The sequence below is a fragment of the Phycodurus eques genome, chromosome 10, assembly GCF_024500275.1.
Source record: "Phycodurus eques isolate BA_2022a chromosome 10, UOR_Pequ_1.1, whole genome shotgun sequence".
NCBI lineage: Eukaryota > Metazoa > Chordata > Actinopteri > Syngnathiformes > Syngnathidae > Phycodurus > Phycodurus eques.
In genome coordinates this window covers 29,102,574-29,128,190 of record NC_084534.1, presented here as the reverse complement: position 1 = coordinate 29,128,190, position 25,617 = coordinate 29,102,574, and the positions used below count along the sequence as shown (strand labels likewise).

General features: G+C 48.5%; 1 protein-coding gene across 1 annotated transcript; it reads left to right on the top strand.

Annotated features, from left to right (window-relative positions):
* The first annotated feature begins 623 nt into the window (after positions 1–623).
* Positions 624–24,693, top strand: rspo4 (R-spondin 4). The gene is made up of 6 exons (XM_061687543.1): positions 624–824; positions 7,105–7,293; positions 10,941–11,078; positions 11,254–11,457; positions 23,768–24,073; positions 24,596–24,693. The coding sequence occupies exons 1-6, from the start codon at positions 752–754 to the stop codon at positions 24,691–24,693; spliced, it is 1,008 nt and encodes a 335-aa protein (XP_061543527.1). The 5' UTR covers positions 624–751.
* Positions 24,694–25,617: the final 924 nt, after the last annotated feature.

The following is a 25,617-nucleotide window of genomic DNA, read 5'->3' as shown; positions in this document are numbered from 1 at the left end:
CTCAGCAGCCGCGGGAAGTTCATCCCCTGTTGAGCCTTTTAGCACACATCTGCACTCGTCAGACACTTTTGGGCTGGCACGTATCGAGGGTGTCTCGGGGGCCGGTGCGGGGCAGGTGGTCCGGGATTCGGCACGTCGGGAACTCCGGGGGACCCCCAACCCTCCTCTTCTGCACCGGCTCACCCTCTGGCGGGGACGTCATAAGTTACCTCGTCAGCTCAGGTACCCCTGTATAAATAAAGATGACTCGATCTGACAAAACTATGCATCAGAAAGAGCACTTCTTTTGGTGGGCGGGTCAATGGGATGACGCGTCAGCGGCGGACAATGAAGTCATTTCGGGAGCAATTGGGCAGAACTCCAGCAGCAGGAGAGGAGGGAGGGGAGAAGGAGGCATCCAGAGATCACGCTGCAAATATGGAAGCACTTACGGCCCTGGAAAGGGTTAAAGATGACTGGAGAATAAGAGCAGCTCGTTCATGGCGAAAGCTGCCAGCTGTTAAGTGGCGACGTTTCCCGGAGAGTTTCCAGACGGGAGGAAACTTCCATCCAGCTCCTCCAAGCTCCCTCTTTCCCCTCAGGTGAACTTGGACAAAGAACAGATAAGCCCCTATTCTCTTCTCTGGACCTGCTCCATCCCTTCATCTTCCCGGTCTTCTTGTAATTGTGGAAGCGCACGGTCCCCCGGTGCGGACTTTCCCGCCGATGTCGGCAGCCCGGCTCTGAAGGCGGCCACCTGCCAGGAGCCCAAATGCGTTTGCCACTCGTCGCCCTTGCGATGTCTTTGCTTTGCGACACCATCGGGAGCCAGGGCCGGCCGGACGGTGAGTACGCAGGCGCAATTTGGATGTGTAGACTTTGGTCCTCCAAAACCTGCTTTGATGTATACGTCGGAGGCAACAACAATTCTACGAGACGTTTGTCTTTCTCCTAAAAGTATTTTGATGAGTGGATTGTGGACTTTGAACATTGTTGTGTAAACCTGCTTTGATGTATTGCAGGATTGATACTGACCACATTGGACTTCTTCTCCTGGTGGATTTTCGAGTCCTCCAAAATGTGGACTTTGAACAGCAATTTTGTTTCAGCCATTGTCCTCCTAAACATACTATTACGTGTACATTATGAGAAACAATTTGATTGGACAGTTTCATGCTTTAATGTGCAAATAGTAGGAAACAATTTCATTTCAACTGGTGCATTGTCGAGTGCTCCCAGATCTGCTTCGATGCGACCATTGTCAAATTGTATTTCATCGTGCTACTATGACCTGTGCGTACTTGGAAACACGCCTGTGAATATCCTCCTTCGCCCAGGTCCTTTCATTCTCAGGGGACTGAATCGATCCCAACCGGACTGTTCCGCTTGTCAGTCCGATCGTAATCGATTCGACTCCCTGATAATCGTTGGAGCAAACGATTTGATTTCAAAGGTTGGACTGCCGTCGTCTTCCGAAACAAACTTGAATGTACACATTGGGGACAAAAATTTGGGCTTCTTCCGGTAGACTGTCATCGTCGTCCTGAGCACGATGCGTGTACTTTGGAGGCTTCAAACGGTAGTCAGTACTCAACACCGCCGTCATCCCAAAACCTGCTTTGGTGAATACGTTAGCTTGATCCTGACAACAATTTGACGTCTCCTAGTGGACTTTCGCAGTCCTCTTCAGCAACATCAAACATGCGTTAGATGCAGTTATTCTTCACCACCTGTGGAAAATGATCCAATTTCACTTCATTGGTCCTAAAAGTATTCATTGAACTAAAACATGTATCCGATATAAATTACATGATTACATTATACGTTCATTCCTATTTATACATTTTACATTTATTTGTATTTCCATTATTAATGACATTATATATTTATCCATCGCTGTTGGGTGGAAACTTTGTCTGTCCAAATATTTTTTTCACAACTCTCTACCATTGGTCTGTCCCCATGTTGTCTGTTATTTTTGACACATTGTAGACCAATTTGAAGTGTTGAATATAGTTTGAGAACAACTCTATGAACTCTCTTCAACCTGTCTGAGAGATGTCGTAAAACTCCGCCTCTTCCCTCACCCTGCGGGAGCTGTGTGGGATTTTGATCATGGGAAAAAAGATTGACCCCTTACGATGACGACAGCAAATGGACTGTGAATGTTTCCCTTGCCCGGACGCGGGTCAACGGGGGCCCCCTCTGGAGCCAGGCCTGGAGGTGGGGCTCGAAGGGGAGCGCGCGGTGGCCGGGCCTGCACCCGTGGGGCCCGGCCGGGCACGGCCCGAAAGGGTGACGTGGGTCCCCCTCTCCGTGGGCTCACCACCTGTGGGAGGGGCATAGGGGTCGGGTGCAGTGCGGGCTGTGCGGTGGCCGAAGGCGGGGACTTTGGCGATCCGATCCCCGGCTACAGAAGCTGGCTCTAGGGTCGTGGAACGTCACGTCTCTGGCAGGGAAGGAGCCCGAGCTGGTGTGTGAGGTCGAGAAGTTCCGACGAGGTATAGTCGGACTCGCCTCCACGCACGGCTTGGGCTCTGGTACCAGTCCTCTCGAGAGGTGGGGTTGGTTTGTTTGTGCCTATGCACCAAACAGCAGTTCAGAGTACCCACCCTTTTTGGAGTCCTTGGAGGGGGTGCTGGAGAGCGCTCTCGCTGGGGACTCCATAATTCTGCTGGGGGACTTCAATGCTCACGTGGGCAATGACCGCGAGACCTGGAAGGGCGTGATTTGGAGGAACGGCCCTCCCCGATCAGAACCCGAGCGGTGTTCTGTTATTGGACTTCTGTGCTCGTCACGGATTGTCCATAACGAACACCATGTTCAAGCATAAGGGTGTCCACACATGCACTTGGCACCAGGACACCTTAGGTCGCAGTTCGATGATCGAGTTTGTGGTCGTGTCATCGGACTTGCGGCCGCAGGTCTCGGACACTCGGGTGAAGAGAGGGGCGGAGCTGTCAACCGATCACCACCTGGCGGTGAGTTGGCTCCGATGGTGCGGGAAGATGGCGGTCCGACGTGGCAAGCCCAAACGTATTGTGAGGGTCTGGTGGGTACGTCTGGCGGAATCCCCTGTCAGACGGAGTTTCGACTCCCACCTCCGACAGAACTTTCCTCATGTTCCGGGGGAGGCGGGGGACATCGAGTCCGAGTGGACCATGTTCCGTACCTCCATTGCTGAGGCGGCCGACCGGAGCTGTGGCCGTAAAGTGGTTGGTGGTGGATGTGTTCCAACTACAGGGGGATCACGCTCCTCAGGCTCCCTAGTAAGGTCTATTCAGGGGTGCTGGAGAGGAGGGTCCGTCGGGAAGTCGAATCTCAGATTCAGGAGGAGCAGTGTGGTTTTTGTCTTGGCCGTGGATCAGTGGACCAGGTCTACACCCTTGCCAGGGTCCTCGAGGGTGCATGGGAGTTCGCCCAACCAGTCTACATGTGTTTTGTGGACTCGGAGAAGGCGTTCGACCGTGTCCCTCGGGGGGGTCCTGTGGGGGGTGCTTCGGGAGTATGTGGTACCGAACCCCCTGATACAGGCTGTTCGGTCCCCGTACGACCGGAGTCAGAGTTTGGTCCGCATATCCGGCAGTAAGTCGGACTCGTTCCCGGTGAGGGTTGGATTCCGCCAAGGCTGCCCTTTGTCGCCGATTCTGTTCATATCTTTTACGGACAGAATTTCACGGCGCAGCCGAGGCGTAGAGGGGGTCCGGTTTGGTGGCCTCAGTTTTGCATCTCTGCTTTTTGCAGATGATGTGGTTTTGTTGGCTTCATCAAGCCGTGACCTCCAACTCTCACTGGAGCGGTTCGCAGCCGAGTGTGAAGCGGCCGGGATGAGAATCGGCACCTCCAAATCTGAGACCGTGGTCCTCGGTCGGAAAAGGGTGGCGTGCCCTCTCCAAGTCGGGGATGAGATTCTGCCCCAAGTGGAGGAGTTCAAGTATCTCGGGGTCTTGTTCACGAGTGAGGGAAGAACGGAACGGGAGAGCGACAGGCGGATCGGTGCGGCGTCTGCAGTGATGCGGACTTTGTATCGGTCCGTCGCGGTAAAGAAGGAGCTAAGCCGAAAGGCGAAGCTCTCAATTTACCGGTGGATCTACGTTCCTCCCCTCACCTATGGTCACGAGCTGTGACCCAAAGAACGAGATCCCGGATACAAGCGGCCGAAATGAGCTTCCTCCGCAGGCTGTCCGGTGACAAGCTCGGTCATCCGGGAGGGGCTCAGAATAGAGCCGCTGCTCGTCCACATCGAGAGGAGCCAGATGAGGTGGCTGGGGCATCTGATTTGAATGGTGAGGTGTTCCGGGCACGAGACCCCGGGGACGACCCAGGAGACGCTGGAGAGACTACATCCTTCGGCTGGCCTGGGAACGCCTCGGGACCCCCGCGGAAGATCTGGACGAAGTGGCTGGGGAGAGGGAAGTCTGGGTGTCCCTGCTAAAGCTGCTGCCCCCGCGACCTGACCTCAGATAAGCGGTAGAAAATGGATGGATGGAAAAAAGATTGATCAAGATTGAAAGTCCGGATATTTTTTCGACCAAAAATATTTAGGTTAGATGCATGTGAAGAAGCTTGTTTTGTTAAAAATGGATCGCTGTAATGCAGCGCGCACTCATCAGCCATGAAGTGCGTGCAGATTAAATTCCGCCGGTTACACTGCTGATTCAACCCAAATTTTATTTATTGCATGGCTCCAAGACCTTGGAAAAGATTTTGTGGAGATAATGTAACCACAGTCGTTTGCATTTGTGAATTGTATTAAAGGACGGAGGGTGTCTTAGCACTTTGATCAATGAAGGCGTAATAAATTATGGATTGAAGAGGATTTTGGGCTGGTGCGGATGTTGGTGTGCAACGGCACATGATTTAAAAAAATAAATAATTCCATCCGGCTGCGACGACGAAATGTGCCTTGGCTCGAACACGGTTGGGAAATACCGACTCGACGCGTATGTTGTAGGTTTTCAACCCCAATTTGACTTTTTTTGACCTTCTCGTCCTCCCTCAACCTACTTTGTCGTGTCCGCTGGAGACTTCCAACAACAAATTAACCTCTTCGACCTCTGGTTCTCACATCATCCATTTTTTTTGTTTTTTTTTGGCGGGGGGAAGATGCCGGTCTTGATGAGGATGAGGATCTCAGTGTAGAGCCGCTGGTCCTCCGCATCGAGAGGAGCCAGATGAGGCGGCTGGGGCATCTGATTCGGACGCCTCCCCGGTGAGGTGTCCCAGGCAGAAATGTGCGTTCAATCTTGAGGCGACAATGTTGCACAGCTCCCGCAGACTGAGGGAGGAGGCGGAGTTTTCCGTCATTTCTCAGTCAGTCGAGCGTTCAACAGAGTTAATAGATTAGTTCTGAATAATTAATAATGCATACAAATAACAGATGACGTGGACAGACCAACAGTATCGATTTGTGGGAAAAATATGAGAATTGACCATATTTGGAAACACATATTTGGACATGCGACATCAAATCGAACGTGATCATATTGACTATTCTCGACACTATCAATGTTCCATGTTTGCATCCTATTTATTGTTCTACACAACGTTCACATTTTGGGGTCAACCACTCGAAAGTCTCAAGAACTGTCTGTGTTTCCACCACATTGGCACCTGTTGGTCTTAACCGCTCATTGGGAATCTCCGAACAGTCAAACGTACAAACCCGCTCATCAGGGATCCACTTGGACTTGCTTTTATTTGACAGGAAATGGACAGTAATCTTTCCGCTATATAGCGGTGAACGCCGTGTCGCAGATTTTTTTGTTTGTAACCGTTATTACAGTTGTTACTCTGTTCTCTTTGTATTCTTTGTACAATATGTTTCTGTTTGTATTGTTTAAAAAGTGTTCAAAGATGCCAAGGGTGTATATAAATAGGCTATTTCTCTCTCGCGGATTTCACTTATTGTGGGGGGCGGGGCGGGGCGGGGGCGGAGTCTGGAACGTAACCGCCGCTAAGTCGGGCGGGTTACTGTATGTGAATTGACAGACGGTTGTTGCCATTACGTGCCGTCCACGCATAGGCGGCTGGGGCATCTGATTCGGACGCCTCCCCGGTGAGGTGTTCCGGGCACGTCCCACCGGGAGGAGACCCCGGTTTCATGTTCCAACTGATGAACTTTGTTGAACCTTGTTGAGTCCGGATCATGGACTGAGGGAGCGCAAGAGTAACGAACGCATTTTCACAGTTCGTGCATATCCAAAAACAAAGTGGTTTGACTTTATGATTGCGTTATATGTTTTTTAGAAGGAATGAATGCGGTTGGATGTTTGGTGGCGGTCGGAGGGACCATTGGTGCAGAACGGCAGCCGCGCCTCCGTCACACTGCCCCCTGCGGGCGTGGCTACACGAGTAGCATACCCCCACCGGGGTGTGACTGTGGAGTGAATGATGAATGCGTGAAATTGTAAAGCGTCTTTTTTTTAACCAGGCCAATAAAGTCCTAATCAGCCACTGACGTAGGAAGTTATTACGTTATTAGCCAAAAGTTCAGGACTTTCATTATATGTTATGGGCCCGTTATGACGTTATGGGCCTCCTCCATTTTAAAAATGACAAATTTATGAGGTTAAGGGCTTCTCCGGGCTCCCCCGACCGGTCCTCGTTCGGCATCGGGTCTGCGTCGGCCGTGTGATGTCGCGTGCCGCGCTGCCGTTTTTGTCGGCAGACAGCAAATCACGTGTGGCCGCAGAGTCGGGTTTTGTCCAAAAAGCCGCCACGACGAGTCGCATGTTGTCACAAAGCGGATTTTCTGACACACGCACGCAAACGTCCCGTTCGGGTGTCGTCTATCCGGTCCGCGGACGCGCGAGTCTACCGCAGACGACGGCAGGCCGGAATTCTCCCGGGGCTGACGGCGTTCCCGTAATTTGCCGAGCGGGAGTCGACTAACGCAGACCTCAGAGCGTCTTGGAATGAGGCCGTATATTAGATGCGTCGCGTCTGATTTTCCTTTTTATGGAAAGATGTTTTCATTGTGTCCGTGCGAATGGACGGGCAGATGTTAAGATGGCTTCCAGCTGTGTGTGAATGACAGACAGATGTTGACATCTTGTGTTCATGTAAACGGGCAAAAAGATGTTTTAGCGCGGTTTTCCTCTGCTTTTTTTTCCTTTCCCCCAGCTCAGCAAGATCGGTCGGCAGGTTGTCGGAACTGCGAGGAGTGCTCCCGCGACAACGGCTGCGTGCGCTGCGCCGAGCGCCTGTTCCTGTTCCTGCGCCGGGACGGCACGTCGCAGCACGGTACCTGCGTGCATGCGTGCCCCGAAGGATTCTTCGGGCAACGGGCGCGCGAGGTCAACCGATGCTTCAGTACGTACGCCGCATAACAGTCACATCACGATAATATTATGCACTAACGTAATAACATCGTAGACTTACATAACATACCATGTTTGTACGACTGACCTGGCATCTTTTAAAAACAAATAGACCATTAACTGAGGGGAGGGCAAATTACATTCCAGTAATATTTTTTGCATTAATGTAGCTGGGGCTTTTCTCCTAAAATTTCGGAATTTTGTATTATTCCTTAATTTTGTATTAATCCTTAATTCCTTGTCCATCAGAAAATAAAAAAACAATTATGAACAAACTACATTTACAGGACATTGATTTAACAATATATTTTGTTTAAGAATTGATTATAATTATAAACTATATTAATAAATTATGAATACTTTTATATTTAAAATTCATCATAGATATATATATATATATATATATATAGGAAGTCCTCGAGTTACGACGCACTCGACCTTCGACGTTTCGAATTTACGACGCTCCTCTGCACGTTCAACGTCAACGGGTCCTCCGCTAATCGCGACTCTTCCCCGGCCGCCGTCACGGCACTTTTCTCCGGGCACTCCGGTTTCCTCCCACATCCCAAAAACATGCGTGCTAGGTTCATTGACGACTCTAAATTGCCCGTAGGTGTGAATGTGAGTGCGAATGGTTGTTTGTTTGTATGTGCCCTGCGATTGGCTGGCGACCGGTTCAGGGTGTAACCCGCCTGCTGCCCGATGACAGCCGGAAAAGAAAGCGCAAAACGCTGAGCTCGAGTCTTATGAATTTTGAGAACGAGGTTTCAAATTGATGTTTTCGATTTTCCGCAACGTTTTTGGGCGGAACTTCAAACTGTGGGACTTTTGGGGGCGTTCAACCTTTTGGTATTGTTTGTCGTTGAACTCAGTCAACAAAATGGATTCCAACAGGCCAAAGAACTAACGGGGCCGGGCCTAAATGTCCGAACGCCGACATAATTACATGTCGCGCGTAAAAAGGATGTGAAAATGTCAGCGTTTTGCGACTAAAGTGACGCAAATGAAAGGACAGCCGTTTCCCCGAGTGGCATCCGGGTCCTCAGAGAGCTTCCGAAGCCTCGGAGAGCGTCGCCGTGACGACGTCAGGAGACATTCCCAAGCATACCGTGAACAAGAGTGGCACAGAGCTTTTATTAAAACGTCGCATGGGAACGCTCTTAAACGGTCGGGGGGGGGAGAGAATATTTTTAAGTGTATAGTCAGCCCATACTTATCATTTTTTTTATCTAATTTTGCCCATCCACACCCTTTAAATGCACTTAAAGTCACATGAAGCCATTATTTCAGAGCTCCGTAACGGCGGTTCTTACTCCTTCACTGCCAAGGCATGGGAAACTAACGTATAACATCACTTTGAAGAGACAAAGAAAAAAGGAAAAGTGGCTTGCGCAGTTCTCCAAATTAGAGGCAAGGCGTTCTTGTTTTAAGCTATTTATTTTGCTCCCAGTTAAAGCTTCCTAGAAAAGTGATACAAATGAGAATGCAAAAATGTGTATTTCAACACCGACATGTTCATCCAAACCACATAAAACCAAAAATGTGCTATCTTAAAGCTCATTTACCCTGTGAAACGCCAGAGACGAGCTAACCAAAATTAGCATTGATCCACCCATCCATTTCCGGGAGCGCTTCTCCTCACGCGGGTCGGGGGCGTGCCGGCGCCTGTCCCGGTCGAAAGCGTTTCCGGGAGGCGGGGGTCGCCAGCCAATCGCAGGGCACATATGGACAAACTACCATTCGCACTCACATTCGCACCTTCGGGCAATTTAGAGTCTTCAATCAACCTCGCACGCATGTTTTTTGGGATGTGGGAGGAAAGCGGAGTACCTGGAGAAAAGCCACGCAGGCACGGGGAGAACATGTAAATGTCACACAGGCCAGGCCGGGATTTGGACCCCAACACGTACGAACGGACCATACAATAATAGTCTCAGCCACATATTCTCTCTGCTCTGCGGCAACAACAGAGTTTCTAGTTGGGGACCTTCTCTGCCTCTTCTTCTCGCTCTTAATTAGTCTGCATCTCTTCCAGTTGAGCTCAGTGCTGCCTGGCATGTTGTGGCGAAACGAGATATTGCACTGAAGACATGCAACCCGAAATTTCCATTTGCTTCTAACTTAGCAGTTTTTCAAGTTACAGGCCGATTTTTTGGATTTACAATGCTCCGCCACTAGATGGTGGCAGCGAATTTCACATCATCAGCCACCATCAGTTCACGTGGTGACTTGCAGTACTGCACAAGTATCTGTGGTTTGTGATGGCATTTTCAGTTGTTGTTGTTGTTTTTGTGCAGGTCTTTTGCCAAATGTCTTTGTCCGAAGCACGGGTTGTCAAGAAGAAGTGAATGATGTCCACTGAATTCAAGCTTGAAATCATAGAAAAACACGAGCGGGGTGTGCGCGTGGTCGACTTGGCAAAGCAGAATAAGCCTACTATTTCTACGATATGTATATATGTATATAGCGGGTCACATTTTGCAAGTTCATTGCATCGAGATTTTATTTTTTTTCGTATTTACATCACAGATTTTTTTTTTTTTTTTTTTTTTATCCACATGGTCTGGTACTGCAGAGCAGTACGTTTATAAGAGAGGACGAATGTCCAAAGTTTGGGATCATTTCACACTTGATAAAAGAAGCTAAAGCGCAATGTGCCGATTGCAAAGCACAACAGGCTTACATTACGCAACTGCACGTCTCTGGTAAAATAAACATCATCAGCTAATTGAAAATAGCTTCCCACCACTAGTCGGAATAAATTGTGGTTAATAACAGGTGGTTTGGATAGAGGGAGGACGCTTTAATCGCTTTATTGAACAAACGGTTATAAAATACAGTAAACAAGCACATTCTTGTCCAACTGCCAATAGATGCAACTGACGTCGTCATTTTTCACACAAAGCGGCTAACGCTAAAGCCAGTAAGCAGCTGACCATCTGTTCTTCCTCATTCGCTCACTTCCACGTCACTCAACAGAACAGGCCCGCCATCAAATTCTAAGTTCATGATTATTTGCTCAAAACAATCAAGTTGATCAGTTTGAATTCAATTAAATGTAGGTCGAACATGATTTGCAAATCATTGTATTCTGTTTTTATTTATGTTTAACACAACGTCCCAACTTCATTGGAATTGGGGATGTCCAATAAATACTTGGTCGCTACTTTGTGGATCCCTTCTATTGCAGGGGTGGTCAGGAAGGTGACCCCTGCGATAAACGAAGGATTATTGTATACTGAAGCAGGAGGAGGGGGAAAAGGCTCGAACGCAAACCAAGGGCACTAAAATCATTTTCATCTGTCCATGAAAAAAATGGAGATGGAAAGAGTAGCAAAGCGTGAAGAACATTAAGTGATGTGAAAGTGAAGTGTCGTATGTTTTTATACTGTTCTTATTACAAAAACGGGTCACCCCCCCCCCCCCCCCCCCCCCCCCCCACACACACACACACACACACACACAGGCTGGAATGGATAAATGGCATTTCCATTTGTTCCAGTGTGGAAAGGTGACTCAAACTGCGAAACCCCAGAAACAAAAGAAAAACAAAAAAGAAAAGTCTTGAAATTTGCGAGGTCGTGGGGCGACGTCGCATATTAACCCGACACTGTGACTTGTCGTCCTTCGTGTCTCCAGAGTGTCGCTCTGTCAACTGCGAGCACTGCTTCAGTCTGGACTTTTGCACGCAGTGCAAGTCGGGCTTCCCGCTCCACAACGGCCGCTGCCTGAGCGTCTGTCCCACACGAACCTTCGCACACGACGGCGAATGTCTCGGTGAGCAACGCCCGCGCGGGGCACCGTTGATCGAAAACACGCTCGGCCGGGCCTCCCGTAGATAATGCCTCTCGAACGGCCAGGAGAGCCCCCGCATCGTATGACTCGCGTGCCGCTTTCGCAGACGGCACGGCTGACTGTCCTTGCCGCCTTTTTCTGTTTCCGTTCACATCAGACGAGTGCGTCTCGACTCCGCTGTCAGGGTGGAGCGTGTGGAGCGTCTGCCTCCGAGACGGCGCCCCCTGCGGCTTCAGGTGGGGACGACGGACCCGGACGCGGGGGAGCGCCGCCCCCAAAGAGGCGCCCGGCCCCGATCGGACCGGCTGCCCGTCGCAGAGCGAGACCAGGAGGTGCAGGATGAAGAGGAGGTGCCCTGAAGGTCAGAAGGTTTCCCAAGCGAGAGGAGGGAGGGCGAAGGGGACTACGCTTCACTTCATATCAGTTCGTATCGAATTATATTCGAGATTTCTTTCAAACCTTAAAGACCTTGTAAAGTGAATTCCGAGATTTGTTTCTTAATATTTGCTGAACTATGTAGTACTGAATTGCATCGTTTTTTGTTTTTTTTGCATGGCTCATACGCCGTCCATTGACGCACTTTGCCAGCGTGCAGGATTCGCTCCTCCCCTTCTCTCAAAATACTCGAGCGCCTTCGTTCTTATCAGCACTTAACCGGTGCAATGGCGACGTGCGGCTTCAGGCCGGCGTGGCCGCTTTCGAGCGCCTCATTGTCTGCTGTGAGCGCTTGCACGTCACGGAGAGAAGCATTTTGTAAACATCCCACGTATTGACCGGTGCTGCTGACTGCCGCGTTTCCCTTCTATCAAAGCGACCAGGAGGGGTTTCCAATTGCACTGACGTAAAGACGCAGTTTAGATGAACAACGCACTGGTTTCACTCTTGTCAAAGGAGGGCGTGTGCCAAGAGCGAGCGCTAACATCTGGATCCAACTCACGGAGACCTTTAGGATGTAATGAGTCCACTTGGGGCCCACTGGAAAATCTCAGCCATAAATCCAGAGCAAGTCTGTCCGGTGTTGACCGTGTTGAACACGACGCAATGGGACGCCCTCCTGGAATCTTTGGAAAATTCTGCCCACAAAGTCGGTCCAACTGAGCAACACGAAATTTCGTAAGCAATGCCATAAGTAGGTGAACCATAAAAAAGTCTCAAGAAGCCATGGTGCCTGAAAAGACTGTCAATTTGACGCCATTTTGCGGTCATTCGGGCCATTGCAAGGGCTTCCTAAAAGATCAAACGTCTGATTTGGGGGGAAATCCAGCTGCAAAACTGGTTTCACCTAGCAACACGAAATTTGGTACGTGTGTCTATCATGGGTGGAGCCACAAAAAAGCTTCAAGAAGCCATGTCTGAAAATACTCAGCAGATCTGTCAATTGGAAGCCATTTCCAGGGGTCCTTCCACAACAAACTAGTTTCTTGTCAAATTCAGCCCCTGAATTCAGTTGGACTTAGCAACATACAATTTAGTACAAGTCATATACTTGAGTAGATCCACAAAAACGTCTGAAGAAGCCCTGCTCAAAAAGACACAGGAAGTCTGCCATTTTTGGTTTTAAGCAGTCAATTTAGGCTCATTTTGGCCATTTCCGGGTGTCCTTCAAAGACGGAGATTTTGTCCAATTGCTTCCCAATTTGAATCCCGTATACTAGACGGATGTGCGACGCTAGATTGTTGTGATTATCGGTTGAATGTATGTACACATATTACAAAATTCAATGAAGATGTGAAAATAAATAAATAGTATTCTGACCAATTAAGTGAAAGTTGATCCTTTTCCGCGGCACACCAGAAGAGCTCTCACGGCGCACTGGTTGGTAATCACCGCCACAGAGCACCATCGCGCACCGGTGCGACTCTTTTGGGGTTTAGTGGAAAGGCGAGAGTTGAAGGCGATTGCTTAAAAGTGCCAGCCCTCGCGGTTAACATCCATATTTGACGGATATAGCCGTCAATGGCAGTGAACGAGTTAAGTAAACGCTCAAACGGCTTCAGCGTTTATTTGATGTCCTTGATGTCCAGCTCAAGTACTAGTACGCTCTTGTCCTTACCAGTATGACTGCTGACATTCATGAAGGACAAAGTACGTTACTCGAGAGCCCAAATGGTGCACAAGTTGACATCTGTGTGCTACGAGTGAAGCGCTAGATGTTAACTAGTAGAATTTTACGTCTCTGTTACATCGCCAAGAAAAGAAAGAAAATAAAAATAAAAATGAATAATTGAAAATAGAAAGAGAAAATGCTTAATGAAAGTAAGAACGCAAAATGTCCTCGTTTCAAGTGAGTCGATGTGTTTTTGGTGCTCATTCATCGTCACTGCTAGGAAGGACAATTGCTTTACAGAAGCTTTTGTATTAGGGAAGCAAAAAAGAAGGAATAAGGACAGAAGATGGAACTGAGCGGTAACGTAAGGAAAATGGGCAAGAAGGTCGCTCAAAAAGGAAGAAAAGAATCAAGGAAGATTTTAGAAATTCCTGTCCAAAGGAATCAATGGGCCTCTTCAGATTCTCCTTCTTGCTCACACTTTCCTTTCCCATCTGAGTGCGATTAGGGAAGGTTCTTGGAATGCTAAAAATGCTCCTGAAAGGTGCCTCCGTGCAACCTTTAACCCACTTTTAGCACAGGTTACTCCTGACCGACCATTACGAAAAGAAAGGAGCTATTCTGTACTACCCGCAATCCTTTACGGCAGCGACAGACAGATTCCACGCGAGAGACTTTCAAACGCTTTCAATAACAAAATGGTAGAGAACAGTTTATATGTCACCAAACATGTTTCAAGAAGTCTTCGAGAACAGCAGCAATGTGAACACCAAAAAAAGAAAACAGGAAAAAAATGGACAAATCGAGAGTAACACATTTAAATAAAATGTAAAGAATTCAAGAATTCCTTGCATTGTGACGAATTCATTGCGACTCCTTTTGGTGTGTGCGATTTGGCCACCAGGGGGAGCGGCATAATGTCATCATGCGGACAAACGAAGAGTCGCCACAACTCTCAAGAAGCTGCAAGAATGATCGTTGGGTATTTTTTCGGATAAAGAAGAAATGCGTGTGAGTATCGTTATACAGCGGAGCCCCGCATACTCGCGGTTTGGCTGCCGCGGATTCGGCTCGTCACGTTTTGTTTTTTTTTCAATCTTTTTTCAGATTTGGGAGCCGAGCCCCAAAACGCTTCTTTGCATTATATCCCCGCTTATTCAAGAATTGTTTGGGTAGATTTTTTTTCCCCCCCAATGCAATTATAATGGCCATCAATTACCCGCAGATTTTCGCTGTTTGCGGTACGACTCGGTCCCTATCCACTGTATATTCTGGCTACATGTGTTACTGCACCATTTGTGAATAACCAACGACTGATGCGCATCGTTCGCACGTCTATGGTCTTTTCCATTAGCATTAAGCTAGCAGGGTCATTCCTAAGCCAAAGTTGTTCAGCCGTGCGAAATACACAACTTGTACGTTGTTTTCTGTTTGGATTGAGAGTCAACTTCCGCTGGGAGTGGCATTAAACAGCTTTTCGAGAATGCTTCGCGGAGCGAGTTGAATCCAGTTTACTGCCACCATAACACGCTCGTATCGCTTCGAAGCTCGAGCCGCCCTCGAGTGCGCTCGTGTTGCCATGCAAGAAAATCCGAGACTTTTGCTCGAAAGGCCAAAATGTCGACGTGACGTGTGACGGGCAGGCGCATCTCCGCAGCAGATGAAAAAATAAATCCAAAAATCTCCGTGCGCAAAATTTCGTCCTCGAGGGAATTTTTGGGCCGGCTGCCCCGCAGCGACGCGCTTGTCGCTCGCCGTCATCATCAGGTCGTCATGGCGAGCTGTGGAGCTGCGGTGCGGCCGACACAACTTGGAGCCGAACACGCTCGAGACTGTAGAGATGATTGTGGACTTCAGTGGACTTGTGGACTTCGGGAGGCGTCCTTCGCCACGGCTGCCCCTCACGTCGTCCGGCCGCCTCGTGTCAACCGTCGAGACCTTCGAGTTCCTGGGAATTCCAATCTCTCGGGACCCGAAGCGGGCGACCGACATCGACTCCGTCCTCCAAAAGGCCCAGCGGAGGACGTACTTCCTGCGGCTTCTGAGAAAGCACGGCCTGCCGCCGGAGCCGCTGAGACGGTTCTACACGGCGGCCATCACAGTCTGGTTCGGACAATCCAAACTGCCGAAAGGATTGTCGGTACCCCCCTACCCGCCCTCGAGGACTCGCACGCTGCCAGAACTAAGACAAGGGCGTGCAAAATCCTCTCGGACCGTCCGCACCCCGGTCACCGCCTCTTCCGGCTCCTTCCCTCAGGTCGGCGCTACCGATCGACGCAAACTAGAACTAGTAGACATTCCGACAGCTTCTTCCCTCTTGCGATCGACTTCTTAAACAGCTAACCTCTAATTCCATGACAACAAGCTGGCAATTTTTTGACTTGAGTTGGTTGTCACATTTGTGTGGGGCCAATGACGTATGACTCGTGCACTCACTGTAGTTGTCTCGCCACGCTGCACTATTTGCATATACCGGCCACTCGTGCCAGAGTCGCATCTGCTCCATTTGCACACTGACTGTGGAGTATCTGCAACATTTGCACAACCGACATCGTCCCAGATGATCGCGCCACTCGTCACTTGAAACCGCATCCGCTCCTTGAAGTCTCGGCGCTCTTTGCACGATGGTCATTGCGCCGGACTATTGCAATATGAGTCATTGGAACTGCTCTAAGTGCCGGAGGACTCTGCATCTTTTTGCACAATTGTTTTTTTCTCAATGTCTTTCTGTCTCCAAAGCGTTCTCTGTCCATCGACCGTCTGTTGTCGTACTCGAGCGGCTCCGACGACCGGAGACAAATTCCTTGTGTGTTTTGGACACACTTGGCAAATAAAGATGATTCTGATTCTGATTCTGAACACGACCACATGGGATGTCCGCCGGCGTTGATTGCCAGCGGGGACGTAATGTGGCGCACGTGGGTTGAAAGTCGTTCTCTTGTGATCTTGTGTTGACTTTTTCTACTCAATGAAGGTGTTGTTAGTGTTGTTGTAATTGTAGTTGTAAATGTTACTTCTTTTGCTCTTCATGGCGTCCTCACATTTTGTTGCTCTCTCTTTTTTTTTCTGGGGGGACTCTTAAGATTTCCTTGGGAGCTCCCGAAATGTTTGGCAAGCAAATTTCATCTTCACCACAATCGCATCTCACCAATCCGGCCGACTTCTCGGCTGACGCGTCTCTTCTTCATCCAACTGTGAGCGAAGAAAATATCTTTGCCTCACGTCCTTTTCCTTTTCCCTTCTTTTCCCTTCATTTCCTTTTTTTTTCATTTTCTCCTTTTGCTTCTCCAGTGGTCCTTTTTTTCAATTTCCTAGTTGGTTGGACCTTTTCCCTTCCTTTTCTTGCTGCCTTTTGTCCTTGTCTTTTCCTCCTTTCCTTTTTTGCCTTTTCATTCTTTCCCTTCAATCTCTTCTTGCTTCTTTTTCCTTTTGACGTTTCCCTTCCTTTCCCATTCCTGGCCCGCGCATCCGGTTGCAGTGTTCGGCTCCACCGTCTCCACATAAACGCACTGAAAGCTTCTTTCTGAAGTCCAAGTAATGCTTGTCGAACGTTTCCGGTCAGTGTGAAACTTTTTCGTCGAAGGATCTTTCGGAGAAGATTTCATTTCATAGCGCTTGGCGTCAGCCAGACCTCATATGTCTTCCGTTAACGCAATCATACCAAATTTGTACAGACTTGCGGCGGGGGGAACACTACCGCTTTAAGTGGTGGCAACTTCTTACCTCATCAAAGCCCATGTGCGAGACATCCTCTTTTGATCTTTGTTGGTTAGCAGGATGACAGCAAAACCGCACGAGCAATTTCCACGAAACGGCAAGAAGGCACATCATCGAATTTTCGGCTCGTAACGACTTGTTACGAGATTCTCATCCTCAATTCCAAAAGCTTTATTCCGGACACCACATTTGAATCCACATCTTGCTTCCTGAATGTGTTCCAATACTTTGGTCCTGAGCTCAAATCTTTTACGTGTCCCAATACCTTTGTTCAAATCAAACCTTATCTTCCACTTTTGATTTCATTTTCCCAATATTATCGTCAAACTTCCCGGTTGTTGTTGACTTTTTACTTCATTTCTTTCTTTTCTTTTTTTTTGGTCCTGTTTAGCTGTTATGTCAAGCAGAATGGAGGATCTGTATCCTTTTTCATGGCAGAACAGTTTTACTGTGTCACCGTGGAGTTTTGAAGCTCCCGCCGCCGTGTTAGAATTGAGCTTCATTGAGAATCAGACTTGATCGGTCGAACAGAACAAAGTTTCTAGAAGGGAGAGAGAAACAAAAACAAAAGACAAAGCACTAATTGTAAACAGGATGAGAGGGAAGTCAATCATTACATTATTCACAAGAATGAAACATTTGGGTCATGCGCCGTTCGCCCGAAGTCAGCTGGGATGGGCTCCAGCGCCCCGTGACCCTAACCAAGATAAGCGGTGTTGAAAACGGATGGATGGAGTTGTTCACGGGTTGGCTCGAATGAGCTGAACACGTAGAAGTTGAAACGGTGCAAATCGCTTGAGGAATAAGGAAAATGTACCCAAATAATGTAGAACGTGTTATTGTGGGTAAAATGCGGGTGTTTTAGCCTTGCACAGTGCAGAATGTGGGTAATGTGGGAATATGGGGGGTGCGGAATGGTTTGAATCGGTGAGGAAGTGTGGAAGCGGGAGCCACCGAGGCAGAATAGAGTGGAATGGGGGGAGAATGTGGGTGTTTTAACATCGTAAAATGTGAGTGAAAAATGTGGAATGTGGGTCATATGGGAATGTGGGGAATACGGGAATGTGTTTTGAAGAAGCTCGGAATGAGCTGAATGTTTGAAAAGTGAAAGAGAATGATGTGAAAGTATTTTGTTAAAAGTTTCATTGGGAATGAATGGGAATTTCTGGGGTGTAAAATGTGCAATTGTGGGAAACGCGGGTAATATTTCCCCAAGAAACATACGAGCCCGCGAGGCGTGAATTTCACACCTTTCAGCATCCACACAATAAATAAATAGAATAGTAATAAAACAACAAAGTTTACTTTCACCCTTGCGAAGAGGCTCACCTCACCCAGGCGAAGGAATCAAGAGTCTCGATTTAGCATGTCGAGGAAAGGCGACCCGCTACCGACGTGGATATGCCGTTGATTTTTTTCGTTCTGCTGATATGTTTTCTAACGCAATATATTCTATGATGAGATCTTGCCACTGATTGATGTTAATAGCTTGTTTCTTTTTCCAGTTGAATAGAATTGTTTTCTTAGCGCTAGCTAACGCGCCGAGCAATTGGGACTATTTATGACGGAGGTCGATTATGCTTAAGTCGCCACATTGGGGAATGTGGAATCCTGCCCGTAGGCGTGAACGTGAGTGCGAATGGTTGTTTGTTTCTATGTGTCCTGCGATTGGCCGGCGACCGGTTCAGGGCGTACCCCGCCTGCCGCCCGATGACCGCTGGGATCGGCTCCATCGGCCCGCAACCCGAGTGAGGAGAAGCGGCTCAGAAAATGGATGGATGGAAACTCCGGCAGTTCGAGGGTGCTCTGGAGTGTTGGTATGCTTTTTTTTTTTTTTTTAATGCCGCTTTTAATTTGTTGTCGTGAAGAAAGTTTCCGCCTGTTATTTGGAATTCTTGGAACAGTTCCTCACGCGTCCTAAAAACATTATTGTTAAATAGTTGTTGTAGGTGGTCAATTCCATGTTGTTCCCATGTAGTAAAAGGAAGGGGGTATATTCTTCATTTCAAAATCGGGATGATGACACACTGGGAGCTAATTGAGATCCTGTCGATTCTAATCTGGATGCGATGATTGGGTTCTTGAAGCATTCATGGTGTTTAAGACTTGTGGAAAGAAATGGGAGTTTTGGGAGTTTGATGTTGTTGCAGTGTATTTGTTCCAATTCTAGCCAAGAATCACACTCGTCACTGCGGTGCAACCATTTGATGAGCTATTGGAATTGGTTGGCTAAATAATAATGTTTCAAGTTGGGAGCATTTCGGCCTCCCTCCTGTTTACTTTCTGAAGAGTGGATGGACTCGTTCTATTTTTCTTATTTTTGAATAAAAATGTATTACAGAAGAATCTAAGGTTTGAAACCATTTGAATGTGGGCTTAAATGGAATCACTGAAAATAAATGATTGATTTGAGGTAAGGCTTTCATTTTTATTGTAGCTATTCTTCCCAGTCGTGATATGGGCAAGTTATTCCAGCGTCTTAAATCAGCTGAGCTGGACGAGAGGGTAGCCTCCCTCCGCCTTCGGGTGGGGGGACGGGTCCTGACTGTTGTTTGTGCCTCTGCACCAAACAGCAGTTCAGAGTACCCACCCTTTTTGGAGTCCTTGGAGGGGGTGCTGGAGAGCGCTCCCGCTGGTGACTCCGTCGTTCTGCTGGGGGCCTTCAATGCTCACGTGGGCAAGGACAATGAGACCTGGAAGGGCCTGATTGGGAGGAATGCCCCCCCCCCCCCCCCCCCGATCAGAACCCGGGAAGTGTTCTGTTATTGGACTTCTGTGCTCATCACGGATTGTCCATAACGAACACCATGTTCAAGCATAAGGGTGTCCACACGCGCACTTGGCACCGGGACACCCTTGGTCCCAGTTCGATGATCGACTTTGTGGTCGTGTCATCGGACTTGCGGCCGGATGTCTCGGACACTCGGGTGAAGAGAGGGGCGGAGCTGTCAAACGATCACCACCTGGAGGTGAGTTGGCTCCGACGGTGGGGGAAGATGCCGGTCCGACGTGGCGGGCCCAAACGTATTGTGAGGGTCCGCTGGGAACGTCTGGCGGAATCCACTGTCAGAAGGAGTTTCGACTCCCCCCTCCGACAGAACTTTGCTCATGTTCCGGGGGGAGGCGGGGGACATCGAGTCCCTTAGCGGTAGGGTGAGAAGCTCGGTCATCCGGGAGGATCTCAGAGTAGAGTCGCTGCTCCTCCGCATCGAGAGGAGCCAGATGAGGTGGCTGGGGCATCTGATACGGTTGCCTCCCGGACACCTCCCCGGCGAGGTGTTCCGGGAACGTCCCACCGGGAGTAGACCCCGGGGACGACCCGGGACACGCTGGAAAGACCACGTCCTTCGGCCGGCCCGGGAACGCCTCGGGATCCCCCCGGAAGAGATGGATGAAGTGGCTGGGGAGAGGGAAGTCTGGGCGTCCCTGCTAAAGCTACCGCCCCTGCGACCCGACCTCGGATAAGCGATAGAAAATGGATGGATGGATGGATGGATGGATGGATGGATGGATGGAATAGGGTAATCTGGGATTTGATCTGCAGGAGTCCATGAGTTTGCTGTTCTTGGGAGTATTGTTGATTTTGTCCAGTTTATCGAGTAGTCTGATATTTGTGAAAGTGTTTTCATGAGATTGAAGAGTGCCTGAAGAGAATACTTGGGTTCCTGTAAGTAAAGAAGAATATCATCAGCATGTAGATTGATTTTGTGTTCTGTCACTAGTGAGCTGATGATACCTTAAATATTAGCATTCTGACGTATAGCGACAGCAAGAGGTTCGGCATTGGTGAGAGTGGACATCCTGGTCTGGTTCCTCTTTGTAATGTAAAACTTCGTGAAGTGATCCTATTTGTGGTGACTGTCGCTTTCGACGAACAGTATAATGTTGTAGTAGTATAATGTAGTGTATCAATGAATCTCCAAAGCCAAATTTGCGAAGTACTGCAAACAGGAAAGCCCAGTTAACTTTATCGAAAGCTTTCTCTGCATCAAGTGACATGATGATTGTGTTTTGATTTTTACGCTGTGACATGCTTATTCAATTTAACAGACGTCTGACATTATTTGTGGAACTGCTACCTTTAATCAGAATCAGAATCATCTTGATTTGCCAAGTATGTCCAAAACACACAAGGAATTTGTCTCCGGTCGTCGGAGCCGCTCGAGTACGACAGACGGTCAATTTACAGAACACTTTGGGGACAGAAAGACATTGACAAAAAACAATAGTGCAAAAAGATGCAGAGTCCTCTAGCACTTAGATAATGAAGCCTGTCTGGTCATAGTGGATTATCGACAGAAGTACCTTTTCAAGTCTCGCTGCAAGGGCTTTCGAGATCATCTTGATATCTACGTTAATCAGTGATACGGGCCGATAATGAGCCGGGAGAGTGGGGTCTTTACCTGACTTTAGTAATAACTTAATTGAAGCTGTCTTCTACTAATTCGACCTTTATCGTTTATCTCCTTGACTGTTCTGAAAAATCGAGGCGCTAGTATTGGCCAGAAATGTTTAATGAATTCGAGGGGGAATCCGTCCGGGCCAGGCGCTCGTCCCGATTGCATGTTTTTGAATGCGTTATGTAATTCTGTGATGGTTAAAGGAACATCAAGGCTGTCTTTAATGTGTGTATTTAATTGAGGAATGTTTAGATCCTTAATAAAAAAATGCAATTTCTTTTTGGTCTGGGTTGCTCGAAGATGCGTATCAGCTGCTATAATAATTGTCAAGAATTTCATTTATTTCTCAGTCACCGCAATCTTGAATGGCTGTAATTAATGACTTTTCTTGATTGCGCCGACGTTGGTTCGCAAGGAATTTTCCTGATTTGTTACTGTAGTCAAACTTAGTGCATCTTAACTGTTGTTGTAGAAAATCTGTTCCTTTTGATCAAATAATGTCTAATGAATGTTTTGCCTTTTGAAATTGGTTTTGTAAGCGTATCTGTCGGATGAATTGCGTATTCTTCTGTGAGGTGTTGACTTTTTTTTCTCAATTCCATTTTCCAATTTTTGTTCTTGTTTTGTTTTCTTTATACGAAGAGTGTGATATGATCCAACCTCTCAATACAGCTTTCCCAGTTTCCCACAACAGAGATGGGGATATGGTTGGGGAGTCGGTGAATGGGAAAAAAACTCATCCCGTTCCTTCCTGGCGAAAGAACCAAAATCCGGGTCCTTCAATAGGGACGTGTCAAAGCGGCACGTTGGCTCGATTCAACTTTTCCATTGAGAGAAATTGGCGCACGGTCGCTGATGATGATCGGGCGTATTTTGGGGGTAATTCTTTGAGCTGCCGAATTGTTTCAAGGAACAAAATGTCTTCTTGAGAAAGAGCGGTGAACCGACGAGAAAAAGGCGTATTCTCTTTTTGTACGTGTTTTTCCGGCTCCACATGTCAACAAGACCAAAGTCGTCCTTATACTGCTCTTATATTGGAGCATTGTGGCTGATTGCTATTTTTGAGATTTGAGCGATCTATGCGGGGATTTGGCATAAGGTTAAAATCGCCTCCCATAATAATTGTCGAGTTGACTGACAAGTTAACAAATGTGAAAAGAGCATGTGAAAAAAGGACGATTGTGGAAAGCTCGTTAGCCTTTTATAGACTCCTCTTTGTGTACAGTTACGAAAGGCCGAGATAACGCGAGTGAAATTAGTCAATGAGGCCTTTTTCTGCTGACTCAGTAAGGTGCCTTTCTTGGAATCGGAGGAGGTCTGTTTTAAGTTTAGTGGTATCATCCATAATCTTAATTCTCTTCTCTTTGCCTGCGATCAAATGCCATTGACATTCCATGACACTAAAGTTAAGTGCGGCGTATGATCGTTGCGTGTATCATCATTTTAAATAGATTTGGTACGATGCATTCTCTGTTGGTTTTTGGGACAGTTTTCGGGAGATTCTTTGGTATGGTGTTGATCAATGTTATTTAGAGAGGGTGATAAGAGATCCTATATTGAAGTACGGCAAAGCCGGGCTAACGGAAAAACACTGAACATAAAAAGCAAACGGTGACAAGGGGATCATATGGTGTGCGGTGGTTGTTTGTAGTGCGCGAGAAGAGTTTCGAGCAACTTGTGTGTTTAGTGTGTGTGGAAACAAGCAGAGCAGGAAAGCAGACACATAGGAGTGAGGAGTCATTCCGGTTCGGTTTTGTTTGTCTGTCGAAGCAAAAGTGGAAAGAATGAAACAGAATTCGAGTTGGCGTTGACGTAGCTGCGCGGATGCCAAGTGGCTCTCCACAAGTTACCGCTGCTCGTGAAGCTAGTGAAGGAAAAGAGAAAAGAACAAGACGACCATCCGCCGTTGAAAAAGAGAAAGGTTATCTTGCAATAGCCGCTTTTTCAAATCGACGCAAGGGGCGCCGCCATGTTTTCCGTCTTCGGAAATCACCCAATCTCTCTCAGACTTAAACCAAACTTTTTCTTTTTTTTTTGTTTTTTTTAAATAAACCTTCAAACAAGCAAACTGTGAACATTTGTAGATACTTCACCACAAGTACGGTTAAAAAAAAGTCAAATCATGTTCTTATTTGTGGACGGGGGACACCCGGTGAGGACAGGATGTGGGGAAACGAGCAAGGCAGCGCTACTGACGAGCGGCGCGGCGGTGCGGTGGGATTCATCTGTCGTGTCTGAACACCTGGAAGAACCTGGGAGTTGATCACTTAAGAGAACCTACGTTATTGTGAGGTGTCCCAGCACAAGTAATTCAAGCCTATAGCGTGTCTATGGGACTTAGCAGTGAATGAACAGTTTAGTCGACTGGTGGACGGAGTCGCTGAGCCGGCACGTTGAGGAAGGGTGGCCCACTTCGAACGAAGGGCCCTGACCACTCCCCAAAGGAGGGGGCGAAGGTAACGGACCGCCAATCTCCGCGCCCAATCCCCCCGCCACCCTCACCCAGCACACCCCGCTGCCAACACCTCCCTCGCCACCCCCGCACGGGGGCCCCAGCCACCGACGGGGCCCAACGCAGGAGCTGGCTACCACCCGAGAAGGTCGCACCCCGCCAAAACGGGCGAGGGTGTCAGGAGAGGGGAGACCAAGGCCCGGAAGGGGGCGGGGGACTCCTGTCTCCCCGTGGCCCGACACCCTAAAGGAGCCGTGGGCCCCAGGAGTCAAGCCGAGAGACGCGTGAACACCTGCCTGCCACCCTATTACTGCGCGTGTGCCTTTAAAAGGCGGGCTTGGTCTGTTGAGTGGCGCGGAGGTCAGCGAACGAGGACGCGCCAAGGGCCGGCTGTTCACCGGCTTTAGCGTTAGCCGCCGCACGCGCGGAGTGAAGGCGTCAGTCGAGATCGTCGGCAACAACGTGCTCCTATTTGCTGTATTTTGTTCAAGAAATCCATCGAAAGGGCACCGGCAGCTGTTTCATCCTCCCTCTATCCAAAACACCTGTTATGGCTTACATTTCGTTTGAACTAGTGGTGGTAGACTATATTCAATTGCATTTTAGCTTCCCTCGATCAAGTGGGAAATGAGCTCAAACTTTGGAGGTTCTCCGTGTTTAACGCAGCGTTTCCTCCTGGCTGGCGTTTAGCGCTACAGGAGTCCGCAGTGACAGTCCCTGTGGAAAAAGAATCACTGCAAAATTCGCAATGTAGCCGATAATCCCTCATATACCGGAAGTATAATCCCCCAAAAAACTGCGACGCCCTGAATATGGCGAGGGACGAGTGTGTTTGATTGATTTGTATTTTGATTGGTTGATTTTTCATTTTATCCTCTCCAGACGGCAGAAGGCCGAGGGCGCGCGGCCGCGAGGGCCCGCAGAAACCGCTGTGGATGCTCGCCACCGGCAAGGACGGCGACGCGCTCGACATCTTCTGAGGCGCCCGACCGCAACGACAACACGAGCGCGCACATCCGCCGCTACACACAGGCGCACACAAGGACAACATTCCACAACTTAGCACAGACACAAAAAAAGCATTGATGAACTTGAGCACAAAGTCTCGTGTGTGTGTGTGCGTGCGTGCGTGCGTGCGTGTGTCTGCAAAGCAGAAGTGGAGTTTAAGGAGGAGGTTCTGCCATATTTAATATTATTATGAAATGCCTTTTGTACCTAATCAACATCTTACTCCTATTAAATGGCTGAAACCTTTTGCACTCGAGTAAACTCGGTCACAAAAGTGGATTAATCGGCCGGACGATTTCCTCGGCCGACATATGCCCTTTTCAAATCGGTAAAAATCATTGCCGATTTTGTTGCCTTTCTCTACTTCAATGCAATCGTACTGTTACCCTGGAATTGGGAGTTTGTATTCTCAGCCAATTCCCTGACGGGCAGTGCCGACTACATTAGTGGCAGGCGCATCGATCCAAATATCGATCACATCGATACCAAGTCAGGATCGCTCTCGGCTCGATACCGGCGTGAAAATGTCAACGCGGTGCTTTCAGTTTCGCGCCGCTTCGGTTTCATCAAAGAGGCGACGCCAGACTCGCTTCGCTCCTCCCCCCCCCGCTTGCGTTTCCACGTGGCCCCTTCACGTGACTTGAACTTTGACCTTGAACCTTGACTTCTCCGTGCAACGCAAACAATTGCTTATCCATCCATTTTCTGAACCACTTGTCCTCACGCGGGTCACGGGTGTGCTGGAGCCTATGCCAGCTAAATGAGGGCAGGAGGCGGGGTACGCCCTGAACGGGTTGCCAGCCAATCACAGGGCACATACAGACAAACAATCATTCACACCGACGAGCAATTTAGAGTCTTCGATCAACCTTCGACGCATGTTTTGGGGACGCGGG